At 47.0% G+C, this 22,585-nt stretch overlaps 1 protein-coding gene across 1 annotated transcript in view; it reads right to left on the bottom strand.

The window, feature by feature from the left end:
- NOX3 (NADPH oxidase 3) overlaps nt 1–22,585 on the bottom strand; it is a 182,063-nt gene that overhangs the window by 13,322 nt on the left and 146,156 nt on the right. The window contains exons 8-10 of the mRNA XM_068233394.1: nt 14,410–14,539; nt 13,978–14,070; nt 12,400–12,653 (exon numbers count right to left, since the gene is read on the bottom strand). Coding sequence (XP_068089495.1) covers nt 12,400–12,653; nt 13,978–14,070; nt 14,410–14,539 — 477 coding nt within the window. The remainder of the gene's footprint in view (nt 1–12,399; nt 12,654–13,977; nt 14,071–14,409; nt 14,540–22,585) is intronic.

The raw sequence follows: 22,585 nt of genomic DNA on the forward strand, positions 1-22,585 counted from the left end.
GCGTGATCACCACCACCAAAATCAGACTAGTTGTCGACACCTGTTGTACCTGCAACAACACAGAGGGAGGAGTCAGAGGAGGAAAGTGGCTTTGAGAAGGAAACAGAAAACCAACCAAAGCAGGCATTCCAGGGGGCTTGTGGTCACCTTTCGGGTACCCCTGGTGTTGTACGTGGCTGGGGGGAGGAGGAGACCTTTTGTGACATTAGTGAGGAAGATGAACGGGAGGTGGCTAGCTTGGCATCCATCCTTGTGCAAATGGGGTCTTTCATGCTGTTCTGCCTGTTGAGGGACCCCCTTATAAAAAGGCTCAAGGGGAATGACCTGTACTGGGTGGCAACGCTACTAGACCATCGGTATAAGCACAAAGTGGTGAATATGTTACCGAACTACCAGAAGTCAGAAAGGATGCAGCAGTTGCACAACAGCCTGCAAAGTATGCTGTACACTGCGTTCAAGGGTGATGTCACAGCACAACGGGAAAGAGGTGCCAGTAATCCTCCTCCTCCCACAGCCACGCCAGCAAGGACAGGGCACTCTTCCGATGTGATGGTGATGTCGGACATGCATAGTTTTTTTAGCCCAACACATGGCCACAGCCCTTAGGGATCCACCCTCCAAGAACGCCTCCACCAAGAGGTAGCGGACTACCTGGCCTTAAGGGTGGATATCGACACTCTGAGGAGCAATGAACCCCTGGACTAGTGGGAGCGTAGGCTTGACCTGTGGCCTGAGCTCTCACAATTTGCCATCGAACTTCTGTCTTGCCCCACCTCAAGTGTCCTGTCAGCAAGGACCTTCAGCGCAGCAGGAGGGATTGTCACTGAGAAGAGAAGTCACCTAGGTCAAAAAAAGTGTTGACTACCTGACCTTCATTAAAATGAATGAGGCATGGAACCTGGAGGGTTACTGCCTGCCCAAAGAATTTTAAGTCCCCACACAGCATCTCTGCATCCCGCGTGAGTGACTTCTATGACACTACCAACAAAGGGTTGAGGATGATCCTGAATTATTAAGGTGGCTGCTATAGCAGTGGCTGCTACAAAACCACATTTTTCTGGCATGTGACTGACTGTACATGCCTAATTTTTTGGGCCTCTAGTGCTAGACAGTGGCTGCAACAACCAAAAAAAAGGCATGTACATTATGTCAATTCCCCTTTGGGATCGTTACCTTGTCGTGGTGAAGGGGCTTGCATATCGCAATAAAGCAATGACCTATATGAGTGTTTTGGGGGCACATCCAAGATAAAAAGGTAATTGCTTCATTGTGGACAGACCAAATTCGATTGATCAGCTGCATACGTTTTGGCAAAACCTTTGGTTGCCTCAGGTGTTCATTCAATAAAGCCTACTATGCCAACACTGGGCCCACACTGCAGAACCAGTGTTTTCTGGGCCACTTTACTGTCATTGAGCTACCTCAGCCCGACCATAGGGGCTGGAAAATCGCCATGGCCTGCACTCTCGCCAACATGCGCACATTAGCACGGCAACCACTACACAAAGATTGCGGCCGAGAGGACTAACATTTAAGTCCTGAGAGTGTCAACAGAGTTTGGTCTGTAGTGACAGACCAGTGGTGAAGGGGACATAACCTTTACACTACCACCACGTGTACACATTCCAGACATTTTAAAGCAGCCCTTTACTCCTCAAATGTAGCAATGTACTGTACAGTGATTTCTGCCCTTAAGGGATTAAAACCCGACTCTGCGTTAACTCCGTAATTTTTGGTGGGACGTTTGGCATAGATCCCCCTCCAGCATGCCACAGTCCTGGTCTTGGACCCCTTGAAACAACTTTTCCATCACTTTAATGGCCAGAAACCTTGTGGGTTTTAAAATTCGCCTGCCCATTGAAGTTTATGGCGGTTCGCCCAGTTCACGCAAACTCGAACTTTTGCGGAACCCAAAATTTGATGTTTGCGACATCTCTAGTGGTGTCCCCTGCTGTTCAGTTGGGCTGTGCTAACAGCTCCGTTCTCTTCTCTCGGTACTCCTAATGCAGGTTCATCAGGAAGTGCTGTGATGTGTTGTAGAATGTCTTAGGTAAAGAAACAGGCTGTCTAACACATCCCAGAGCATATTACAGCACTTGCTGTTGAGCTGATGTACTTCCTGATGAGCCTGCATTACGAGAATGGGCTTTATCCTTACAGCATCAAGAGGAGAAATATGAGTTGTTAGCACTAGAGATGGCCCAAATGGTTTGCATGCGAACTTGTTTGCGTGAACAACATGGGTTCGCGTTCGCATTGAAATGCGAACATATAGCGAGTTCGACCCGCCCCCTATACTACATCATTGGGCTAAACTTTGAACCTCTACATCACAGTCAGCAGACACATGGCAGCCAGACCATGTGTCTGCTGACTGTGATGTAGAGGGTCCTACCTGGAGCCCTCCCCCCCCCCTTATAAAAGACAGCAGCGTCTGCCATTATCTCACTCTGAGAGAAGGGAGAGACAGTGGAGAGACAGGAAAAGCGTTAGTTAGGAGGTCTTGTTAGCTTGCTCCTTGCTGATATTTGTTGCTGAAAAGCACCACAAAAAAGCTCTTTTGAGAGCTAATGTTCTTGTGATGTGTTTTTTTTGTGTGGCCCACTGACACTGCATATACAGTCCTGTCTGTTGCAGCTGGCCCTTGCTAATTGCTATACTGTGCCAGGCCCAGCACATTCAGAGCATACTGCACCTGTGTGACTGCTCATTGTATTATACCACCAGCAGTCACTGCATACCTTTCACTGCATCTGTGTGACAGCACACTATTTTATATAACAGTGAGTGCATACATTTTCACTGCATCTGTGTGACAGCACGCTGTTTTATATACCAGTCAGTGCATACCTTTTCCATGCACCTGTGTGACTGCACATTGTATTATACCACCAGTCACTGCATACCTTTCACTGCATCTGTGTGACTGCACACTGTTTTATATACCAGTCCGTGCATACCTTTTCACTGCCCCTGTGTGACTGCACATTGTATTATACCACCAGTCACTGCACTTCACTGCACCTGTGTGGCTGCACATTGTATTATACCAGCAGTCAGTGTATACCTTTCACTGCATCTGTGTGACTGCACATTGTATTATACCAGCAGTCAGTACCTTTAACTGCATCTCTGTGACTGTACATTGTATTATGCAAGTCAGTGCATACCTTTCATTTGAATGGATGGCAGACTTGCCCTCCATAACAGATTCTCATTATAGGATTTCAAGTGTATTCGGCTCATCATTATACAGCAGTCAGTGTATACCTTTCACTGCATCTGTGTGATTGCACATTGTATTATACCAGCAGTCAGTGTATACCTTTCACTGCATCTGTGTGACTGCACATTGTATTAGTCAAGTCAGTGCATACCTTTCACTTCATCCCCCCCAATATGGACAAAACAATAGGCAGAGGCAGAGCCAGAGGCAGGCCACCTGGCAGGTCTGTTTGAGGTCATGCTGACATGATTTTGTGCGGCTCTGGACCAAAGTACAGTGTTCAGAAGGCAAGTGCCATCAACTCTCAAGATTGTCAGGATGTAGTTGACTATTTAACACAGAACACCTCATCTTCCTCAGCTTCCGCACGGAACCGTGACATATCTTCCTCCTACTGCTCTGATTCTGGCACCCCACTTAACACTCAGTCGGCAGCCACCAGCACTACTACTAGCACCACATCTGCTCCATTTGACAGTACGCAGGAGTTATTTGGTGGGAAATTAACTGATTCACAGCCATTATTGTTACAACAAGATGAAGGCACTAAGCATGTTACACCACCTAATATGCCTGAGTTAGGTGTCAGTATGGACGTAAGGTGTGAGGATGATGAAGTACCTGCTGTTGATGCAGTTTTTGAGGCATCTGATATAAGCGAAGCTGTGGAGGATGATTATGATGATAATGATGATGATGATACTGCCATGGATGTCACATGGGTTCCCAATAGACCAGATGAACAGTGGGACAGTTCAGAGGGGGAGTCAGAGAGGAGTAGGAGGAGACGAGTTTCCGAAAGAAGCAGGGAAGCTCATCGTCAGAAACAGCTAGTGGCAGTGTTCGGCGGCATGTATCGCCACCTATGGACAGCCAGCCAACATGCCCTTCAAGGTCAGCTGCTGTTGCCACCACCACAGTGCCATCACCCCAGGGCTCAGCAGTGTGGAAATTTTTGTGTGTGTCTGCCTCAGATGAGAGCGATGCCATCTGTACTCTCTGCCACCAAAAATTGAGTCGTGGAAAGACCAAGATCCGCGTAGGGACAACTGCCTTACGAAGGCACATGATGAAAAAGCACAAAGTGCAATGGGAAGACCACCTGAGGAAAAGCAGCACACAAAAGCAAAGCCAACCCTCGCCTCCTCCTTCAGGTGCAGCATCTTCAGCCTCTTTATCCCTTGCACCTTCACAGCCACCCTCCTCCACTCCGCCTCTCACCTTGAGCGGTTCCTGCTCCTCTGCCCACAGCTGCCAGGTGTCCATTAAGGAAATCTTTGAGCGGAAGAAGCCAATGTCTGCCAGTCACTCTCTTGCCCGGCATCTGACAGCTGGCTTGGCGGAACTGTCAGCTCACCAGCTGTTACCATACCAGCTGGTGGACTGTGAGGCCTTCCGAAAATTTGTGGCAATTGGGACACTGCAGTGGAAGATACCAGGCCACAATTATTTCTCAAAAAAGGCGATACCCAAACTGTACCGTGATGTTGAAAGGCAAGTGGTGTCATCTCTGGCACACAGCATTTGGGTCAAGGGTCCATCTGACCACGGATGTCTGGTCTGCAAAGCACGGTCAGGGCAGGTACATTACTTATACAGCACATTTGGTCAACCTGGTGACCGCTGGCAAGCAGGGAGTACGTGGCTGTGCAGCGAACCTAGTTGTGGCACCTCCATGGCTTGCAGGCAGGCCTGCTTCCGCCTCCTCTCCTTCTCCTCCTACTACATCCTCTTCGCTGTCATCCTCCTCCTCAGCTGAGTAGCAGTGCTACTCTACTGGTGCTGCGATCTCCTCTCCAACTACACACCCTCAGCTCCCCAGGGCCTATGCTGCATGACAGGTACGACGTTGTCACGCCATCTTGGCCATGTCTTGTCTGAAAGCGGAGAGTCACACTGGAGCAGCTCTCCTGGCTGCTCTGAACAAACAGGTGGATCAGTGGCTGACCACTCACCAACTGGAGATCGGCAAAGTGGTGTGTGACAACAGCAGCAATCTCATTTCGGCTTTGAGTTTTGGAAAGTTGACACATGTACCCTGCATGGCACATGTGCTGAATCTAATAATCCAAAGATTTGTGTGTAAGTACCCAGACTTATAGGAGGTCCTGAAGCAGTCCAGGAAGATGTTTGGCCAATAATTAGCAGAGAAACAACTTGCTGTTGAGGCGCTTGATTTGCCCGACTTGCTGGAATTCAACGCTCCTCATGTTTGGCCGCCTGCTACAACAGGAGAAGGCCGTCAACGAGTATCTGTACAGCTACGGTGCTAGAGCAGGCTCTGGGGAGCTGGGGATTTTCTTGCCGAGGTACTGGACACTCATGCGTAATGCCTGCAGGCTCATGCGTCCGTTTGAGGAGGTGACAAACCTGGTGAGCCGCAGTGAAGGCACCATCAGCAACTTGATCCCATATGTTTTCTTCCTGGAGTGTGCCGTGCGTAGAGTGGTGGATCAAGCTGTAGAGCAGCGTGAACAGGAAGAGGAGGAAAAGTGGAAACAATCATCAGGTGAACCAGATATTACATCAACACCTGCGGCAGCACAGAGGAGGGGGGAGGAGGGGGAGGAGGAGTCGTCATCTGGAGAAGTCAGATGAAGGAGGTGTTTTTTTGATGAGGAGGCGGAAGAACAACCGTAGCAGGTGTCGCAGGGGGCTTGTGCTGCTCATCTTTCCCGTGGTATTGTTCGTGGCTGGGGGGAGGAGGAGAACTTACCTGACATCACTTAGGAAGAGCAAGAGGATATGGCTAGTAGGTCAGCATCCAACTTTGTGCAGATGGGGTCTTTCATGCTGTCCAGCCTGTTGAGGGATCCCCGCATAAAAAAACTCAAGGGGAATGACCTGTACTGGGTGGCAACGCTACCAGACCCTCGGTATAGGCACAAAAGTGGTTGAATTGTTACCAAATCAACAGAAGGCAGAAAGGATGCAGCACTTGCACAACAAGCTGGCAAGTATGCTTTACAGTGCGTTTAAGGGTGATGTCACAGCACAACGGAATAAAGGTGCCACTGCCAGTAATCTTCCTCCTCCTCCCATGTCCACGCAGGCAAGGACAGGACGCTCTAGCGATCTCATGGTGATATCGGACATGCAGGCATTCTTTAGTCCAATGCCTCACCTTAGCCCTTCCGGATCCACTCTCCACTAACGCCTTGACCGGCAGGTAGCCTTAACCTCTTGACGACCAGCTAACGCCGATTGGCGTAAACTGGTCGTCTGCGGGTTACCATGGAAACGGCCGCTCGACCGAGCGGCCTTTCCATGTCAGTTCACGGAGGGTGTCTCCGTGAACAGCCGGAGAGCCGCCGATAGCGGCTCGCCGGCAAAATGTAAACAGGCGGGGAAGAAATCCCCGCTGTTTACATGATACGGCGCTGCTGCGCAGCAGCGCCGTAAGGCAGATCGGCGATCCCCGGCCTCTGATTGGCCGGGGATCGCCAGCATATGATAGGCTGAAGCCTATCCCACAATGCACAGGACGGATATCCGTCCTGCGCAGCCCAGGAAGGGAGAGGGAGGTAAGGGGAGGGAGCGCACAAAACGCTGCGGAGGGGGGCTTTGAGGAGCCCCCCCCCCCCCCGCTATCCACTAATGGCCGGCGGCGATCAGACCCCCCCAGCAGGACATCCCCCTAGTGGGGAAAAAAGGGGGGGTAGTCTGATCGCCCTGCTGCACTCCTGATCGGTGCTGCGGGCTGTAGAGCCCACGCAGCACCGATCAGTGAAAATTCCCCTGGTCGGCAAGTGGTTAAGTGTGGATATAGACACTCTGAGCAGCGATTAACCCCTGGACAACTGGGTGCGCAGGCTTGACCTGTGGCCAGAGCTGTCACAATTTGCTATCCAACTTCTGGCTTGCCCTGTGTCAAGCGTCCTGTCAGAAAGGACCTTCAGCGCAGCTGGAGGCATTGTCAGTGAGAAGAGAAGCCACCTAGGTCAAAAAAGTGTTCAGTACCTCACCTTTATCAAAATGAATGAGGCATGGATCCCAGAGGGCTACTGCCTGCCCGAAGACTAAGTCAGTCCCCACACACAGTATCTCTGCCTGCACGCCGTGTGACTGCCTGCCCCAAGACTAAGTCGGTCCCCACACAGCATCTCTGCCTGCAGGCCGCTGGACTGCCTTCTCCGCCACCACCAACAGGGTCCAGGACTCCAGGTAGATTCCTGAATTTGTAAGGCCGCTGCTAGCAGCGGCCGCTAACAAAACAATAATACATTTTCTAGTGCGTGTACATGCCTGCCTAATTTTTCTGGCTGCACTGCGGCTGCAACAACAAAACAAAAGGCATGTACATGTGTCATTTCCCCTTCATGATCGTTACCTTGCCGCGGTGAAGGGGCTTGCGTATCACAATGAAGCAATGACCGGCTATATGAGTGTGTTGGGGTGCACACCTGACCCAAGATATTAAGGTCATTGCTTCATTGTGGACAGACCAAATTCGATCAGCTGGACAGTCACTGTTGTTCTGTCATTGAGCTACCTCAGCCCGACCATATGAGCTTGAAAACCGCCATCGTGCACACCAGTCCAGCACGGCCATCACTACACAAACACCTGTTTGCGGTGCGTTACACAGTGAGTTTGGTCTGTAAGTGTGAAGCGGTACACTACTTACACTTCCTGCTGATCCATGTCTACACACGCAAGATGTTTTCAAGCACTTTATGCCTCCAATTTAGAAATGCAATGTGATTTCTGCTCTTTAGGGATTATAACCCTGCTGTGCGTCAAATCCGTAATTTTCCCCGGGACTTTTGGCGTGTATCCCACTCCGCCATGCCCCCCTCCAGGTGTTAGACCCCTTGAAACATCTTTTCCATCACTTTTGTGGCCAGTAGTTGTGTTTGTAGTTGGGAAAGTTTGCCTGCCCATTGAAGTCTATTGCGGTTCGCGCGAACGCAAACTTTTGCGGAAGTTAGCGAACCCAAAATCGCAGGTTCGATCCAGGATGACCGACAGGATGTGTAAGTGGGCTAGCCAACCTTTTAAAACAAACACTGCCTAATATGTGTTGCACAGTAACCAAGCAGCTCGGGGTGACAAAAAACCATAAGGAGAGTATAGGAGACTAAACGAGACCAAAAAGCCCTCCTACTAAAAAGCAATTCTTAGGTTGGTTTGCCTTCTTAAAACAGAAGGAATTTACAATAATTCATCTTTAAGTGAACATCTGTGGTTACCCACAATGCACCACTACTGAATATGCAAATGATCTCTTTATGTCCCTGAAAGCCAGGCTAGCATCCAGAACCGATAGTGTCTAGCAAGCCTATAGCTTTAAAGTGTACCAGAGCTCAATGAAATAAAAAGATTTATACATACCTGGGGCTTCCTCCAGCCCCATCCGCTCGGATCGCTCCCACGCTGCCGTCCTCCGCTGCCCGCAGCTTTCGTACCGGGTCCTGTCACTTTTGTCAGTTGGAGCCAGTCTACGCAGAAGAAGTGCGCTCTTTGCGTATCTCTCCAGCAGATCAGGTGCATCAATGGTAAAGGGGCATCTTGTGGAGCTTTACATAGAATACACAGGCTACAAAGTCATGTCAAAGTTGCATAGAAAATGAGTGAAAATGTATAGTTGCATTCTCATCATGATCGTATATAGTAGAGAAAAATCTGGCAAAGATAGATTTCATATTTATTACACAAACTCCCCATCTCCTTTGCAAAAACTGGGCGCCTCCTCTGCCCTGGCTGGGAGCTGTCATGAAAAGAAAACTCTGTGTGGGAGACTAAGTTGTGCCCAGACACCGAATCATACATCTGCCTATTAACTGGTGCTGTGAGACCATCGACAACAGTTAAAGGACAACTCTCCCAGCATTACAATCCTTCCCCATAGCGCGCTGAAGCTGCGCTCGGGGACACTGTGGTAGAATCAGTCACGCTGACAGGTCATGTAACTAGGCACCCCTTGCTCTTTACCATCAGCAATGGATTGGTTCCCACTGCTCTAATTTAACTGAGATCATGGCTCCATCATTGGGGCCATTCACTACACTAGCTCAGCAGCAGTGACCTGACATCTGAGCTAGTGCAGTGATTGGCGCCAATGGTGGAGTCTTGGTTCCACCCATGAGACCATCGGCTCTAGTTAACAAAGGGAGCAATGGGTGGTCTGGTGGTAGCAGACCACTGCAGCAGATTACTTGTGAGGGAACACCTGGGCCACCTGGAAATTTGGACCATAAGACTCCCCCCCCCCCCCCCCCCCTCTCCCTTCCTTTTATTGGGCTTGAAAAAGTGTGTCTTATGGTCTAAATAAATAAATATACAGTATATATTTGTCTCAACTGTCATCTGATTCAAGTCTTTAGACTTTAGACTTTTTACTCCAGTAATTAAGGGCTGCTGAATTTAATACAGCGGTGTCACAGTTGATTTTGTAACAGTGCACATCATGATGGAAGCTGAATAACTGGAAAGCAGTGATTCATTCCTTATGAACCAGGCTCAGGTACTCTGTCAAGAGGCTAATGTTGTGACTGTAAGTTTGAAACAGCCTAAAAAGTCTGTCCTCACTCTTAGCTAGTGTTGCTTATCTGAATAATAAAATTGTGATCAGCTTCAGCAGGTGATCAATTTGTAATAAAATATTACACATTTCACATTTTAAAAAACAAACCACCCTTCTGGGAGGAGCATCACCCTTACTAAGGTAAGTAAGTGCTCCAACCCAGCAGCATACTCCATTACAAACCTCCCTTATGGAGAAGGTTTTTTAAAAAAATGCTACTCAGTCTACTTTACCCCCGCAGTGCTAATTATCTCCGTCCCTCTGCGCACCGTTTCACCACCAGGGACGGAGAAAGACGTATCTTTCTGTTTACATGCTGGGAGTGGGCGGGGGATTGCGCACGCGCACACTCTAGCCAGCCTGCACAGCAGTTGACTAATTGGACATTAGGAACAAGTGTTCCTAAATCCAATTAGAGTCCCCGATTGATGTATGAAGGCTGCTTCAAACAGAAGCAGTCTTCCTAACAAACCGCAGGCACATTGTTATTGTGTCCGTGTGCGCGCGATCACGCGCACAGCCCCTGCAGTCCAATGATTGGTTTTGGGGACCCCAGTCCCCAATAACCAACCATACCACATGACAAATAAATGAATGGAGACTGCCTCTGCTTGAGGCAGTCTTCATTCATAACAACAGTTGTAAACAAAGGTGCAGCGCGCGATCGCGCGCCCCCGTGCCACGCGCGCGTGCGTGCACACCAGCTCCACAGTCCAATGATTGGTTTTGGGGACCCCAGTCCCCAATAACCAATCATATTGCCTAATAAATAAATAATTGAAGACTGCCTGGGAGGAGTGAAAAATGCTCTGGTTTTTAAGGGGAAAACCCCTCAGTTGTGAAGTGGTTAACCTTTTCAGCCTCACTGGACCCTAAGCTACAGAAGTTAAAAGCCACAAGCGTAAAAAAGTTCTCCATGACATAGTTACTTAGTATCATTGAAAAAAGACATCCGTCTAGTTCAACCAAAGACACAAAATCCTTGCTCCTCACCTCAAATTAGGGCATTTAAAAAAGTAATAAGGGAGGTGCCAAAGGGAGAGTGGCCAACAAAACAGGAAAATCAGTGAACCCTTTGAACACGTACATGCAAATGCTTTCATGCAAATTAATCATCCAGGAACCAATGCTATCCCTACACCTAAGTTAAAAGTTGGGGCCTTTGTTACAAAAGAATACATTCTCTTGTGTAGTCACATACACCTTGCAGAGGTTATCCAGAATTTGTATCTTTACTTAGGCCCTATAACTTGCATAATGTAAATAGGCTCCTAATCTTTGTATCAGTTTGACACACTGAATGCTTGCAAGTGCATGTTATTCTGCTACATACAAACTCTTTTTCTTGTATTAACCGAATGGAAGACTGCCCGTTGGCTGCACATGCAGTGCAGAGATGTTTACGGATTTATTTGGAACTAGTTGACCTAAGCCTGTTTAAAAACGGGCTCTAGGTCTCTTCATGCGCCACCGCCACCCGTCTGCCAGACTCCGTGGCCGTCCTCCTGTCCCAACGGTTCACTGTACTGCGCACATGCGCAGTACAAAAAACCATGGACACACAGACAGGGAAAGAGGATGACGCAGGGACAGTTAGGTTTTATTGTATAGGATAAGAACAGGATATGTAAGTGATCTTGTCAGTAGTTCACTAGGCATAAGAAGTATAGGGCAAATAAAATATGTTACAATACATTAGGTGTGCTGTCATGGTGCGACGGTGGATGCAGATGATTTTCTTGCTTTCCTGGAGTTATGTTTAGCGAGCCTCATGTGGAGTACATACGCGCTCTCTCTCTCTCTTTCTCTCTCTCTCTCTCTTCTCTCTCTCTCTCTCTCTCTCTCTCTCTCTCTCTCTCTCTATATATATATATATATATGGGAGAGAGAGAGAGAGAGAGAAAGAATAAAAGTGAGTGTATACTTGGGTACATGGTAGGCATGCATGGTAATACATGCTGTATTAATGTCAAGAAACAACGCTGAAAATAACAGTATATATTTGCAGTGAAAAACCCCTTTATTAATTTTGGACCACCATGGCAATAATGTTTGTTTTTTATTTGTCTGTCAAAAAAAATAATAATAAAAAAGCTATTCAGTTAATTATACTATTAAAAAACAAGTGCAAAAGGTGTGTGAGCTAACACTTGTTCAGTCACAAGAGAGCAGGGACCAGGGCCGGAGCTACCATAGGAAAAAATGGGAAATTGCCCCAGAGCCTGTAGGGGTCCCCAAGGTGTCCCTCCCCCATCTTAACTGCTGCTTCTCAGGGACTCTGCAGAGTCTGTTAAATTGGGAGGTGATTGGGGGAGGGTCAGCAGCCAGCTCAGGGGCCCAGGAGGGAAATTTAGCTGAAACAAAGGGCCTCTAATGGCGCTTTTTGGTCGGGGGTGTCTGTTGGGGGCCCCCAGGCTAATTTTGCCCTAAGGCCCAATTGTTACTTGAAACGGCCCTGGCAGGGACGTAGCAATAGCCATAACAGCTATAGCAACGGCTATGGGGCCGTAGAGAAGAGGGGACCCAAGTGGTACTTGATGTGTTGACTATTAGCTTTCTTTTTTTCTCTACCTTCTGACTATGGGGCCCCATAGTCTCTAGCTACGCCATTGCAAGAGGGACTCTAAATTGTAATAACGTAACTAACCTTGGCAGCTGCCAGGGCTCCAGACAGATGTTTCCATTTGCTCCACACTCCATTATGAGTCTTTGTGTCCAGTCTCCAACAGCTCTAATGTGTACACTGAAGAATGGTTCCTGCGGGGCTGACGTTAGCGTAAATGGATGCCACTCGACTTGTGATATAGAAGGACATTGAAGAAATATATACTGCCCTGGTTCCATAATGAAACCAGCTTTTTTCATCTGAATCTCCACAACACTACATGGATGTGTGATAATCTGGATAATAAAATAGGTATATTAAGTATATGCATAAATCAACAATTTTTTTATTATGCAAACTAGAGACTACGACCCACAAGGTTAGGGAGGGGTCACTTACGATGAAAAAAATGTAAAGGTGCAAAAGCCAAAATCTAGTATGAACACATTTAAAAGGAACCTGAAGCGAGTAAAATTATTTAAAATAAACACATGATGTAGCTGCAAATGAATATTACATGCTTACCTCGCTGTCAGTTCCTCTCAGAAGCTCACCATTTTCTTCTTACAGTAATCCCTTCCAGTTCTGACAATATTTTGTCAGAACTGAAATATACCATTTGCTGTCAGTTATAAATCAGCAGCTGTCAGTTACAACCGAATGTGCAAGGTTATGTCCATGTTTCCCTATGGCTCAAGTGGGTGATATTACAATTTAACAGTGTGCTGACCAGGAAACTGTTATGGGGTAATGGCCATTTTTAAAATGGAGGCTGGAGGAATCCATTGATTATAGTGGACAAATGGGACACAGGAGAAGAGAAAGAGATTGAGGAGTAGACTACACAGGAGGTAAGTATGAGCTGTGTATGGTTATTTTGACTTTTTATTTTCAGTTCAGGTTCTCTTTAAGAAAAGATGGCCACACACCGAATAGTCCACATTAAAGAGAACCTACAGAGTAAATACTGAAATCCGGCAGCCTGTAAGTAAGACAAAGTTATATTTACCCAAGAAGCCTTGCCCCGCGATGCCGTCCTGAAGTCTCTGCATCACCCGCCTTCCGGTGCCTGGCCCCGCCTCCTCTCTCTCCCCGGAGAAATAATTGCTTGCCGTTTTTCTCCGGGAAGAGAGAAGAGGCGGGGCCAGGCACCGGAAGTTGTGTTTTTTTTTGGGGGGGGCTTTTTTTCATTCTCTGATTAGTCAAATACTTCTGAGTTGACTCTGCATTTTCTAATTGGTCCATTGCTTCCGAGTTCTGTGATTGAGCTAAAATGACCGAACTGCGGTATTTCTGCAGAAATCATCTGATTTCCAAGTTCCGTTTTCCAATTGGAAATATGAATTTCTGATCGGAAATTTAAGGTCCACAAAATCCGAATGAGCATCCCTACCAGTATGGCTTGAATATGGCTTGAATTGTGCTGTTTGTGCAGTGTGTGAGTGTTCAAATTGCAGTGCGTTGCTTTGGAGACCCAGCACACTACATTGCAATAAATGTATCTGTGAAGTCATTTTAAAGAAGATTCTAATAAAGTATTGATTTTAGGCGGTGCAGATCCTTCTGAAAGCATTAAAAAGATACTTTACATAAACTTACTAATACTATTCAGGAAGTTACCTTTGTGATGATGACTTTTTGTTTAGACCTCCAAAAACGTATAACCCTTTCAGCAGCATGTAATGCCAGAGGCAAAATCACCCATTTCCAAGTCTGTTATGAAAAATACAATGTATTAGAAAATGCAATGGAGATATTTCCGAAGTATTTTGTTCTTAAGCTTTGAATACACAATGTTTTATCTTATTTATTTTTGGGAAGAGGGAGGGGGGGGGGGGTGTTAATTAGATAACTCACAAAATTAATAAACATGCCACCAACCAAGGTGGGGGTGAAACTTGTGGCATGTCTGGTACTGGTGCATTTAAGGAGATAAGTCACTTCCAGTTGTATTTGATACATTCTGTAGATTATCGACACAAAATACCATAACATACTGTATATTTATCCACTTTAATAAAATAAATATATGAAAGGAAAAAAAAACCTTACCATTGGTTTGTTACCGGAAAATTGTGGAAAAGGACAGTGTTCCATTGCCCCCCACTCATTGAAGTGGTCTTTACAATAAGAAATATTATGTTGTTGCATACTTTGCATGGTCTGACCACGGACAATCTGACTAAAGAAATAATAAATAATTTTAAATTTACCATAAAGCAGATGAAAAATATTACATATTTTAGTTATAAAAAAACTTCAAAATTATAATTAATAATCCCACTTATAAACTAAAAGGAAACATGTCTAAGTGGCCAAATCACATACAGTAATCACTTTGTGTAAAAACTAATTTTTGCTGCCTTTACTTTTGCTGCCTTTGCCTTAGAGAAGAAAGTAGGAGATGACTAGAAGCTGAAAAAGAGAAAGCACTTCTTTATCATCAAGGCACATTTTGCAGTACACAGAAATAATATATCCCATTAGATGTTATTTGAGGTATGTAAGAAAAGAAGTAAGATAACATTTATGACACAGATGTGAAGAAGGCTGCCTCTTATAGTCTGTAAACACATTCCACTCTAACTAGGTCCTGTTAATTCATGTGCAGCTTTATATTTATCATAACTTCAACATATGAAAAATGTGCAAAATTTCATGACCTTTTTTTGTTTTGCTTTTTCTTAGCCACATCTATATTATAGTAAGCAGCATATTACCACAAATACATAGCAATCTAACTGTCAGCAACTTACCTCTGGGATCCCGCGATGTGTCTATCGCCAAAAAGACCCGACCGCCTCCTTCCTCTTCCGCTCCAATGGTTGCTTCGTGTGTGCGTGTCCCTAGCAACCAGAACACGCACACAGCTTCTGGCAATGTTGCAGGGCGGGTGCATTCCGGCAAGCATCTGTCCTATGCCCTAAGACGCCGGAGAGTTAGTGTCAGCTGACAGGTGCCAGGCAGTGAAGAGGCCTCAGTGCAACTGTGTTTCCCAGGTGCGAGGCAGTGAAGGGGCCTCAGTGCAGCTGTGTTTCCAGGGGTTTTCCATCCGGAAACACTGCTGCACTGAAGCCGCCGCACTGCCACACAGCTTGAGTCCAGGGGCCCCAGGTGCCAGGTAGTGAAGGGGCCTCAGTGCAGCTGTGTTTCCAAGGGTTTTCCATCCGGAAACACTGCTGCACTGAACCGCCGCACTGCCACACAGCAGCTTGAGTCCAGGGGGCCCAGGTGCCACACACACACTTCCACACAGGTAAGGAGCAGAGAGTTGAAACAGTGCGAAAACATTTCTTTATTAAACAAACTTACAATTTGTCCGTCCACGGACTAAGTATTCAAATGGAATAGCTAAAAAAATAGAATAAAATTTTAAATTTTTTTGTGGGCTATTTAAAGAGAGTCTGAAGCGAGAATAAATCTTGCTTCAGACCTCATAGATAGCAGGGGCATGTGTGCCCCTGCTAAAACGCCGCTATCCCGTGGCTAAACGGGGGTCCCTGACCCCCCAAATCCCCTCCGTGCAGCTGGGGAGCGCTTCCTGGTTGGGGCAGGGCTAACCGCCGCAGCCCTGCCCCACGCGCATCTGTCAGCGCGTATCTCTGCCTCTCCCCCGACCCTCTCAGTCTTCCTTCACTGAGAGGGGCGGGGGAGAGGCGGCGGTGCGCCTCTGATAGACGCGACTGGAGGCAGGGCTGCAGCCGTTAGCCCTGCCTCCACGAACGACCAACTTTGCGACCAAGTCTTGCGGGGGTCGGTTTGGGGGTGAAGGGACCCCCGTTTAGCTGCGCGATAGCAACGGTTTAGCAGGGGCACACATGCCCCTGCTAACTATGAGCTCTGAAGCAAGATGTATTCTTGCTTCAGAGTCTCTTTAAATAACAAAGACAAATACAACAAAAGGTATCTCCACAGCAAGCAATGTAGCTCGGCTACTGAGTGTGCATGTTGTGAATCCTCAGGAATTCACCACAAAATGTGAGTGTCCCTATTAAAACGACAGACCCCCGCAGCTTAACCCCCCCCCCCCCCCAGAACCCCTCCACCCCCCGATCACCCCAAACTTACCGGGTACACTGCGGGCTACTTTAAATAAAAGAGGACAAAAATAAAAAAAATAAAAATAAAAAACTCTCAGGAGTTCAAAGCTTGCCCACTGTTTGAGCTCAGGAACATTGCGGCGCAGGGGACACTAGTGCAAAACCACAAATTATATAAAAATAAAGTACAGTTTTTGGTAACAAATAACGTTGCTAAAACTACAACCGTACTAAATATCACGCTGACCCTGCTCTTCCATCAGCTAGCACACATATTCGACCTCTTGGCCAAGTTGTTCGATTTGCTTGTTGAAGGCAACTTTGATGTTCTCCACATCCCGTTTCATTTTGTGGACGCGCTGCTTGATAAGCTGCTGTGGATCGTCAGGTTCTTCATTGATTTCTGTAGGAAGGAAACAATGAATTATATTTTTCCATGCATTCTACATTCTCAGCGGCTGGGTCGTACCATGTTCACAGCAGCCTGTAATCAGTGTAGCTATTATTGATGCCCCAGTATAGGTAGTATTGATGACCCGGTATAGCTAGTATTGCTACCCGGCGGGTCGGGGGTGCGTCGTTAGCGGTGTTCGAATGCCCGACGACCGACGCAATACAGCGGGTATACATTACCTGTTCAGGCCGGCGCGAGTCCCCTGGTCTTCTTCTTGGCTTCGGGCTCCAGACCATTTCTTCTCCGCTTCGGGCTCCAGAGCTACGCAGAACTTCCTGACCCGGCAGGAAGTTTAAACAGTAGAGCGCCCTCTACTGATTAAACTTCCCCTGGACAGGAAGTTCAGTAGCCGGAGCGGAGCGGAGCCGGAGAAGAAGACAGCGGGGACTCGCGCCGGCCGGAACAGGTAATGTATGAGGGGGGGGGGGGGGGGCAGCTCCACAGATTGTGATCGGTTTCAGGCTGAAATCGATTCACAATCTGTTTTCAGTAAAGGTGGCCATACGATGCCTCTCTGATCTGATTAGATCAGGGAGGGATCTATCTGTTGGTCGAATCTGATGGCAAATCGACCAGTGTATGGCCACCTTTAGCCAGTATAGCTAGTAGTGCATACATGTCACCAAACAGACAACCAAACTCACCAATTGTCTGCACCACAATGTTTGGATGGTCCACCCCTTGTGCACAGGTTTCTTTGGAAATGTCACGCCTAGTAAGTTCCGGTCTTTTGGGAATGCTGTCTTTCCACGAAGGTGGGCAGTCAGCTTCCTCCACGTGGTCCTTGTCTACCCAAATAAGAAGAGCAAGAAAGAAATTACTCAGACAATTCATCCAAGTGTGTTTCAGCACAGGCAATTGTAGGTGCTAGGTAGATTTATGCTAAAAAATCGTCAAACGGCCCACTGTTGATTTGCCCAGGATGGAGTTTAGTATAGGTGCCAAGGATAGAGTTTAGTATATGTATGGCCCAGTTTAGTATTATGCCCCAGTATAGTGCCCAGTATAGCTAGTATAGTGGCTAGTATAGTGCCCAGTAAAGCTAGTATAGTGCCCCAGTATAGCTAGTATAGTAGGCCAGTTTACCTAGTATAGTGGCCAGTATAGCTAGTATAGTGGCTAGTATAGTGTCCAGTAAAGCTAGTATAGTGCCCCAGTATAGTGCCCAGTTTACCTAGTGTAGTGGCCATTATGGGTACGTAGTGCCCAGTATAGCTAGTATAGTGGCCAGTTTAGCTAGTATAGTGCCCCCGTATAGTGGTCAGTATAGCTAGTATAGTGCCCCAGTATAGCTAGTATAGTAGGCCAGTTTAGCTAGTATAGTGCCCCCGTATAGTGGTCAGTATAGCTAGTATAGTGCCCTAGTGTAGTAGGCCAGTTTAGCTAGTATAGTGCCCCCGTATACTGGTCAGTATAGCTAGTATAGTGGCTAGTATAGTGCCCCAGTATAGCTAGTATAGTAGGCCAATTTAGCTAGTATAGTGCCCCCGTATAGTGGTCAGTATAGCTAGTATAGTGGCTAGTATAGTGCCCTAGTATAGTAGGCCAGTTTAGCTAGTATAGTGCCCCCGTATAGTGGGCAGTATAGCTAGTATAGTGGCTAGTATAGTGCCCCAGTATAGCAGGCCAGTTTAGCTAGTATAGTGCCCCCGTATAGTGGTCAGTATAGCTAGTATAGTGGCTAGTATAGTGCCCTAGTATAGTAGGCCAGTTTAGCTAGTATAGTGCCCCCGTATAGTGGTCAGTATAGCTAGTATAGTGCCCCAGGACAGCTAGTATAGTAGGCCAGTTTAGCTAGTATAGTGCCCCCGTATAGTGGTCAGTATAGCTAGTATAGTGGCTAGTATAGTGCCCTAGTATAGTAGGCCAGTTTAGCTAGTTAAGTGCCCCCGTATAGTGGTCAGTATAGCTAGTATAGTGGCTAGTATAGTGCCCCAGTATAGCTAGTATAGAAGGCCAGTTTAGCTAGTATAGTGCCCCCGTATAGTGGTCAGTATAGCTAGTATAGTGGCTAGTATAGTGCCCCAGTATAGCTAGTATAGTAGGCCAGTTTAGCTAGTATAGTGCCCCCATATAGTGGCCAGTATAGCTAGTATAGTGGCTAGTATAGTGGCCAGTTTACCTAGTGTAGTTGCCGTTATGGGTACGTAGTGTCCAGTATAGCTAGTATAGTGGCCAGTTTAGCTAGTATAGTGCCCCCGTATAGTGGCCAGTATAGCTAGTATAGTGCCTAGTATAGCTAGTTGTACTTACCCGGTTGTACTTCCTCGTTTGAGTTCTGTGTCAAGCTCACGGCGCTGGCCGCTTCTTTTTTTCTCTGCGCTGCAAACAGACATTACAGAACATAAAACACTGACAAGAAGGAGCATGATGGAACAATAATAACAGAGGTGTAAAAGTAAAAAAAACCACCTTTTTTATGGCTTTCCTGACCTGACGCATTCGGTGTCCATCTCGTTTTAAGTCAAACCATTTTTTCTGAAGTGCCACTTTGCTCTTATGAATGCCAAAAGACTGGGACGTAACTTTTGAGGATGTTGGGGTGGGGAACTTCGTTCTTGGTGCACGCATAGTCCAATTCGTCAAAAGTCTTCACCATTACCATCAGTTACTTGAATGACATAGCATCACCCCATCCACAATCAGTGTCTTGTTCGCTGGATGATTGTCGCTGTTTATTCTTATGTTTCTTCTTTTTTTTCTTGTCCCTCTTTTTGTTTTCTTGGCCTTGCAAGGCTTGTTTTTCAGGTGAAGTATGCTGTGTGAGGACAGTTTGCTGCTGGATGATCACTAGATCCAAGTCTGAGCCACCATGCTGCTCAAAGACCGGCTCAATCGCCACACAGTCTACTTGTGTGTCTGTGGTCTCCATTTCCTGCGTTATTTCGGCACTGGCACATCCGTTCGGATCTTCGGAACGTTTATTTCCAGGCGGATCGTCATTTGGTGCGGCTGTGGTGGAGGATGGCATTGGATTCCCCCAGCACATGGAGTCATCTTCATCAGCCTCCATCTTGTGCTCTCGTGCTGTACTACAGTGGGCTAAGCAACAGGAACCGGAAGTGACGTCACCGTGCATTTCCTGCCGCGCGTCGGTAAAAAAAACTTTTTTTCATCAGAATTCATTCACTGATCGGTTTTCCTTTGTTCAGCTTTTGTTCATCCATATTTGAACACTTTTTACGAACAGTTTTGAATCTTCTTCATCATCCATCGTGTGCTCTCTCGTGCCGAAGTAGACAGGAACCGGAAGTGACGTCATCGAGTATTTCCTGCGGCGGCCTGGTTAAAAATTGTTTTTTCTTCGGAATTCATTCCTGATCGGTTTTTCTTCGTACACGGACAGCACCTTGGATTCTGCCACAACGAACACTATAGATTGAACTACTGGAAGGCTTGTTTCCCAAACAGTTTCCGATCACTTTCAGTTCAAAAAGGTAAGGAACTTATTTTAAAAAAATTCATGTATTTGTGATGCATGCATGCATGCTTTGTATGAATTAATGTATGCTTGTAGTATGTGTGCAACTTGAATATTTATGCCTCTGCATGTTCTGCAGTGCTCCTTTTGTGTACTTGTTTTGCACCGCGCAGTACTCTGCTGGTAACGTGGCTGTGGGTGACTTCCTGACTGCGCCACTCTTGCATGCATAGGAGGACGGGGACGCAGCAAGATGATAAGCCATGTGGCATATCAATAGCTATCATTCATAAAAGTGTGTTCGGTAATTTAGGAGAATCAGTGCGGGAAAACCCCGCATTCAGTAGTTTAGACTTCTGGGTGGTCATTCATAAAAATGTTGCCTGTTGCGATTCAAGTGCGGAGATTTTCTGGTAGGCTGGCAGTAGGCGTGCGGAAACAGAAAAGCTGCCTGAGTCCCTCCATGCGCTGCTCTCTCTGCTGCTGCTGGGAGGTCTGTACATGTATTCCACATGCGTATCGCTACTGCCGAGGGAGCGGTAATCCCCGTTCTGCATACCGCTGTGCTCTAATCTTTATGAATGGACATTTTGTTACTTTTTCTAGATAAATCTATAAAATTACTGCACAAGGCGGAAATTTATCACTCTGCACGGGAATGTCAGCTTTTCATGCGTAAACAGCCTTTATGAATGGAGATTTTGCTTAGTGGTCGGTAAAGACAGCGGTTTTCACCAAGTTCGCATGCGGAAATACTTTATGAATGATAGCCAATGTTGAGAGAGAGGAAGACAAGGGTGATAAAATGGAGGGTGGGGTGTGTTGTGGAACATACCTGGGTAGGAACACAGTAGGGCCAATGGCATGTGTTTTTTAATTTGCACAAAGTGAAACACACATATGCCCTTATGTAAAGTGTATTCGCACCCTGTATGTTGTTTTGATCTACATAGAAATGGAGGTTCATGCCATGTTTATTGTATTTCTGCAGATGTTGGAAAAAGTACAATGACACCCACTGGATGACGAACAGTTGGCAAACTTTATCGACCTGTACCACACGTGCACAGTCTTGTGGAAGGTGAAAAGGGTTGAGTACCGCAACCGCACTTTGAGAAATGAAGAATATGCAAAATTAGCTGAATACCTCAAAAGTATCCACCCGACAGCATCTGTAGAACTAGTCAAGAGAAAAATTGCCAATTTACACTCAGTGTTCTCCAAGGAAACACACAGGCTCGAGGGTCTTCAGAGATCTGGGGCTGGTGTAGATTCTACAATTACTCCTCGCTTGAAATATTATGAACAACTTTCATTCATCAGGGACCAGCAGATCCCACGGCCTTCAAACAACTCTTTTCCTACTAGACCACCATTGGCTACCAGTACACCGACCAGTGTGTCACTGTCCTCAGGGACAACAAGCTACTCGGGGGACGATTTGCCCTGCGTTGTCGACTGTCCAAGCAGCCAGGAAGATAGTTATACTTTTGTAAGCAGCGACATGGTAAGTCTCTCTGTACAAGTTGTTGATGATTCCGCTCTCTGTCATGCTTCCCCAGTGTCTGCCGTTTTGGGGACAATGCCCCTCTCACCCTGTATCCCTAAGTGCCTCCGCAACCCCCCCCCCCTCAGATCCCCGCCGGCACTACGTACCTCACCATGATCCCGCCACAGTTGCAGTTTCCTATTCGGCTTCAGGCGTTGCTATGGTGACTATCGGAGCAGACATGCAGACGTCATCTGCAATCCTGATCGGCGTCATAGCAATGGCTGGAGCTCATTGGGAGGCGCGGCCATTGCAAAACCGCTGGCGGGTATGTGGACAGGAAGCAATTGTGGGCAATCGGGGGGGGGGGGGGGGGGGGTTTGGGTGAGGGGGTTTGACCGGAGCCACTTTGGTAATAGACTAGCTATCCAAGTGTCCAAGTGCTAGGGGGGAAGGCTTGCAGTGTGACCAAACAGCACACACACAATGGGGGTGTGGGTGGGCTGTGTGTGGTAACAATAATGGTGTAGTAACTTGGCTGTCCATGGGGGGGGGGGGGTAGGGGCATAAAAGAAACACCTTGCTAACTTGGGGAGGCTAGATAAATAAGAATATATGGCCTGGGGCACACTGAGCGGATTTGGATGCGAGCCGCCAGCCGGATCGCATCCAAATCCACTTGGCTATTGTATTTCAATGGGCTAGTGCACGCCGGCAGTTTGAGGTTTTTAGAAAACCGCAAACGTGCCTCCTGCTGCACGTTTGCGGTTTGCTAAAAACCTCCACTACATCAACTACACCCAAGTTACCACTATGCTACGACA

The sequence above is a fragment of the Hyperolius riggenbachi genome, chromosome 4, assembly GCF_040937935.1.
Source record: "Hyperolius riggenbachi isolate aHypRig1 chromosome 4, aHypRig1.pri, whole genome shotgun sequence".
Taxonomy (NCBI): Eukaryota; Metazoa; Chordata; class Amphibia; order Anura; family Hyperoliidae; genus Hyperolius; species Hyperolius riggenbachi.